General features: G+C 39.7%; 1 protein-coding gene across 1 annotated transcript in view; it reads right to left on the minus strand.

Moving 5' to 3' along the window:
- LOC109972649 (glutamate receptor ionotropic, kainate 2-like) overlaps positions 1 to 6,021 on the minus strand; it is a gene marked incomplete at its 3' end in the record, with an annotated part of 259,232 nt that overhangs the window by 102,419 nt on the left and 150,792 nt on the right. The window contains exon 6 of the mRNA XM_020621657.1: positions 977 to 1,150. Within this exon, the coding sequence (XP_020477313.1) occupies positions 977 to 1,150 (174 nt within the window). The remainder of the gene's footprint in view (positions 1 to 976; positions 1,151 to 6,021) is intronic.

A 6,021-nucleotide genomic window follows, 5' to 3' on the forward strand; every position in this document is an offset into this window, starting at 1 on the left:
AGGAAAATAGTGAAAAAGCACTGGGAAACTATAGGCTAGTTGAAGGAACTCATCATCAGCATCAGTGAGGTTTGACTCAAACCCAGTTCTCTAAGGGTAAACCACAATGGCAACACCTCTGAAGCTTCTCCAGAATGCTTTACACATTTGCCACTTACCCACACTTCACTTGCTTGTCTACTCTTCATGTCCAGTGGATGAGTTTGCACCATCGCTGCATCACATACCAGTAATGGCTTCAATGTCCACAGTGTTTCAGAGGCAATGCATCTATGCATTGCAGATCATTCATGATTGGTAACATACACCCTGCAGCTGTACTGTCCTGTGATAACTGTACAAAATGAACCTGTTTTATCTTGTGTCTATTTTCTAAATAGCAGAAGTTATTTAACAGATTTTGTCAAACAAGTGAAAGAAACAAAGAATGTTTTTACATGAATAGAAAAACTGAGTTGGTAACAAACTGCATCATGAATATTCATTTTCCAGCAGTTGTCAATAAATAAAGCAATTCATAAGTACACTTTACAGCTAAGACATGCCAGCTGATGTGATGCAGTCACATTCAGTTAACAATAATGATGAGTTATTCTAAGTTAAGACAACTTCTTTTGGTCCTACTTCTGTCCTGTGTCATTATTGTCATTCATTTTTAACATCTGTGGTCCAGTTGCAGTCTCTTCAAATTATTCTAACAAATCGTTTGTGAGCTCCTGAACACCCAGCAAACACAAAGCAACTATATACAATATTTCTTGTTTCCAGTCCAGACCAAACGAACCAAACTGCAGGCATGAAAGACACCTGAGAAGACAGCAAGCACTGTTGCAAATGGATGATATGTTCTCATTAACATACTTCATGAAATCAAAGCATTTGAGACAATAGGAAAGTAGCTACAGTTGGACTGAAGGATGGCTTCAATCATTCACTACTCATTCTTCCATTCATTCATTTTATCCATAAGACTCACGGTCATGAAGCCGTCCAGTAGACCAGAGTCAGGTTTGGGTGGAGCCTGCAGTCGCTCCATGGACCATTTTTCTATGATGGAGGCCACTTGGCTGTTCTCAGTGTTGAGGATCCTGAAGCCTGTCATGTTCACACCACTGTATCGGTAAGGCTCCACATCCAGTGCAAACAGATCCTGGGGAGAAGGAAAATACATTAGAGATAGAAGAGACAGACTCTGACTGGCTTATCAACTTATGAGCAGCCATTCAATTGAAAGTTAAAGAGAAACATGAAAACAAAGATTCCACAAACTCATACAATCCCTTTTAGTGCCTAGTGTCTCAATGACAACTCAATGATAAGACAGTTGGAGCTTTAAATAATTTCTGACAGAGCAAGACAAGTATAGTATACCCCTGCTCATTATAGGCGCTGTGCTAATGCCTAAACGTCCTGTTTGCTCTTGCAAAGCGGGGGGTGGTAGTTCAGGCATCAACAGGGTTCCAGAAGTAACCCATGTTAAGTGAAGTGTAAAGAGAAATCTGTTACTGTAAATGGCTGCCATATGTGTCCTCAGTGTGGCTGGGCTGTTCACTCTTCTGAGAGAATTAGGCTGTCAGCACTGGACTCTCTGTTTCCCAAACACAACTGTTGGGAAATGACAAGATATCCCTCTAGCTGTTCCTACCTCCCCTGCTTCACTCATGTTAGTATTTCACTTACCTCTCTCAAAACACCACCAGACAGATTTTTAATTATAGTATCTCATGTACATTGCTCTAAATAGATATACATGTGGATGTTTCATTTCAAACTGAAAAATATCCCTTTTTGCCATCATGATGAAAAGCATGGACAACTGAGCCTGAATAATTCAATTTTCATGAGAATTTGATGTTAAAAAGTGAAGGGGAGGGGAAGCAGAACAGATGGAAAGAGACAATGTTCTGATCCCAGCTAACACAGCCTATTTGGAATGAGAGTGGGACAGAGCTTCACAAAGAGTTTGAGTCAAATCTTTGACCTGGACAGGGACTGACAGCAAGTTCACACAGTCAGGGAGCTTAGAATAATGAAATACAAAACACCTCCCTTTGCTTAGCATCATTTTGACCAAACACCCTCAGGCAAATGCCTGAAAAAGACCTGTTGGTCAAAACACCGCCAATGAAAGAGAGCTGTGAATTTATGTGTGGGTATTCTTTGTATTGTATTTTACTGATTTAGTTTGTAATCACTATCTATCTCACGGAGGTTTGGTGAATGTCCACATGACCACTGATAATTAGCTTAGTGTGTCTATTGTTTTGCATTTTATTGTGTAGACAATGCACTGAACTTGATCCTGAAATAACCAAAAGCAAGGTTATTTACACAGCCACATAATATCAACGCAACACACTGTAGGGTTCTGAATTGTCAATCCATATAGAATTTTTATCATACAGGTACTGCTTACAATCTGTTATGCTGGGTTCCACATCTCTGGTCAGGGATCTACTGCATTAAACATGGTTAACTTACCGGTGTACAGTAGTGAACACCATGTACAGTATGTACTCCTGACATCCAGTGGACATGTTTTGTGTAGCAAACAGACCCAGACACATCACATTGCACAACACAATTATTATGAATATGGAGTGGCTAATAATGGTGCAGTCTGTACTGACAGCTGTCCATGCATGATGTTATGATTAAGCTCTCCCTGTGATAGAGAGTTTGTTGGGCAGTAAAGGTGCTTTAGTGACCTACGTGCTGATGCGAGTATTTGTTAATGATTTTTAAGTGACCTACGTGCTTGTATAACTGATGCGAGTATTTGTTAATGATTTTTATTTAGAAATAATAGTTGACCCAAAATGTTCACAAACAAGTCATTTTTGTCTCGTGGCTCCATTTTATAAAAGACACTGTCTGACAAGTGTCTGACATGCTACCAGTGGTGCATAGTATCCTGATAGGAGCAGGGAATCATCCATGGGAACAAGTCTTTACTCAATCCACTCCAAGCTCAAAGTGAATCATTCACCTGATTCCAGCAAAATGAGCCCTCGTTTGTCACTGGTCACATGACAGTTAGGTTAATGACACAAGCTTCTAAGCAAGACTTCATTTGGGAATGCCCCTCTGCTCAACACAAGCTTCAAAGCTTGTGTGTCACATGTAACATCACTAATGGTTTTATGGCCCTTTCTGACAATTTTTTAATAAATATTGAGTGTATTTTAAACATATCTATGACATTTCATTCTGCCAAAGTTGTTTAGATTACTTTAAATCCATTTTTACAAGCAGCCCAGAGTCTTCTGTGTCTTCTAGCAGGATGATTTGGAAGCTGTTAACATAAAATGTACATTATTCATGAGCACCTACTGTGAGTGTCTGGAGGTGATGACTCATCTTCACCCCCAGCCAGCCAGAATAGGACCTAATGAATAGGCTAATGCAAGCCCTCAGTCGGTTGGTGTCGTTCTTTACCCTGTGCAATGGGTGCAGCTGGAAATGTAAGAGATATAGATTGTTTTCACCCTTGGTTCCCTTCAGCCCTCAAAATGAACTCAGAGTAATTAGTCAGCATTTTAAGCATAAACTCACTGCAGCCTACTGCACATCCAGCTCCGATGTAGCATACATTCTTTATATTTTCATTTTTTTATTACATTTGTTTCCACTAAAGTGCCTTTAGATTTTGTGTACTATTTATCTACCTTATATTTCACCTTGTATTGTTTGGCATTCATTGTGGACAGCAAAGTAAGAATTTCATTGTACAGGGAAACACATTTCCTTACTTTAGAAAGCCACTTTCGGCTTTTCCCGATTAGGCCTACCAGGGACGGCTACATTTCCTTACTGTGCACATGACAATAAACACTTCGAGTCTTTGAGTCTTAAAATGTGAACCGTCCCAACAAACTCAGATTCCTCTGAATGGATATTGCAATTTGGGGGCTGGAGGCACCTCACAGTAAAAGTACAGTCAAAGAAAAAGGCTTGTGTTCAGTTTTTTTTTTTTTTTTACATTTCAGTAATCACATTATAGTCTAGTGGTTTTTTCAAAACAATGCTGCTGCAATTTGTTACTAAAGAATGTTAATGGTAATTATGGGAAAATAAAAAATAAAGCAATGTTAAAGCTCTTCTTATTTTGTTTTACCTAAAAAAATAAAACAACTGATAGGAGTAAAGGTAGCAGAATGATAAGCAGTAGTAGTACTGTTAAAAGTCTTAATTACCCATATGGATGAGCAGTTTTGTGTGAGAAAGAAACTAGAGCACTTCTCCAGACATGGAACAAACTACAACTGTCTACAAGGCACTGACACGGTAAGGTTTTCCTTCACTTTTCAGCTCATATGAGAATGAGGGGCTTCATTAGGACCCCACTGCAGTACTACATCAAAGTGAAAAAGCTACGTCAAAACTACTTTGCCACACACAATAAAAACACAAAAACTAGACAGTCCTTTGACATAAAGGCCACATGTGAAAGCAGTGTTACACCCTAGTTCTTTAATTGAACAAATCTGAATGAAGACGGAATCCGACTTGCTTCATTTTAGTGGTGGTTTATTTAAAAAAGACCACAAATAAAAGTTACAGAAGCACAAACCCGGGTGGCTCCCTCCTTCAGACAAGCTGCTGGAGAAGAGAGACTCCCGGGACAAAGAGCCTAATACATTTATAAGATTTTGGGCTAACCCCTTACACAAAAAGATATAAACACATCACAAGATGGAGACAGTCTGGCATCTCCTTCTCATATCTTATGCTCCTCATGCTTGGAGCAGCTGGACATAACAAAATGAAGAATTCCATGTGTGTGTATGTTGTATGCATGATGTGTAACTAAAACATTCATTCAGATATAATTCTTACACAAGATTAATACAAGAAAACAACTGGTGTCAAGGTACACTTTTCAGAATCCACATTATCTTCTAACCTTGAAACAGAGCAGACTTTGAGTCTTACTAAACTGCATTAATAACACATTAAAGTCTAACACATTAAAGTCTAATAATTATCTGACTGATTTATTAATTTCTAACAGCAGTAAAAGGTCTGAGAGCTCCAGAGTGGATATATTGTAGTATGAAGAGAAAGTGGACTGAGGCCCCATCAAAGCTGAAGTCCAGGACTGAGTCCTTGTTCTGCTGGTCCCCTATTTGGTCCATTTTAGAAAGGACTGAGTTTGGTTCATTTAAATGGGACCAAGTGTGAAAACACCCATATGAACCAGAGTCTGATCCTGAAAGGGAACGAGAGGAGCCTGCTGTTGCAGACTGGAGACTTCAACTGGATGTTTCAGGACGGTAGGATTCTGTTTGAGTGTATACTGTATATATACAGTATATATATATATGTGTGTCAGTGTTGTTGTATGGCCCAAATTTGCTTCAAGCGGCTTTATAATCTGTACAACCCTCTCTCTGACCCGCAAAGCAGATAAAGAAAAACTCTACCACTAAAAAAAACATCAACAGGAAAAACAAATAGAAGAAACCTCAGGAACCTTTTCCAGTACAGACAGATGTGCAACAGAAGTCATATCAACAGAATACATCGGCATAATAATGTTTGGACAATCAGAAAAACAAAATTGTATACAAAGGACGTGTTTGGCAGGTATTTGGTCATTTTGGTCAGTCTCAGGCCTGCACCTGGGCTGAGGAGGTTCAGGCCTATGCAGAACAACAGCTGGGACAGAGCATCTCCTTGGGAGATACCGTACTTGATGTTGACTTGTGCAGTTGGCTTGATGTTGGCCTCTAGGGTTGTTTTCCACATTCCCATTGAGTTCTTCATGAAGACCCTTAAAGTCCTGTCGATGTTGTACAGTTCCAAGCATTCCAGGATCCATGTGTGAGGCATTGAGTCACAGGCTTTCTTGTAGTCAATCCAGGCAGTGCACAGGTTGGTATGCCTAGTCTTGCAGTCTCGAGTGACTACTTTATCAACCAGTAGCTGGTGCTTTGCTCCTCTGGTGTTACTACCAATTCCTTTCTGGGTGCTGCTCATGTATTGAGCCATGTGCCTGCTCATCTTAGCTGCTATGAT

This window comes from Monopterus albus, unplaced genomic scaffold, assembly GCF_001952655.1.
Source record: "Monopterus albus unplaced genomic scaffold, M_albus_1.0 scaffold264.1, whole genome shotgun sequence".
NCBI classification, from domain to species: domain Eukaryota; kingdom Metazoa; phylum Chordata; class Actinopteri; order Synbranchiformes; family Synbranchidae; genus Monopterus; species Monopterus albus.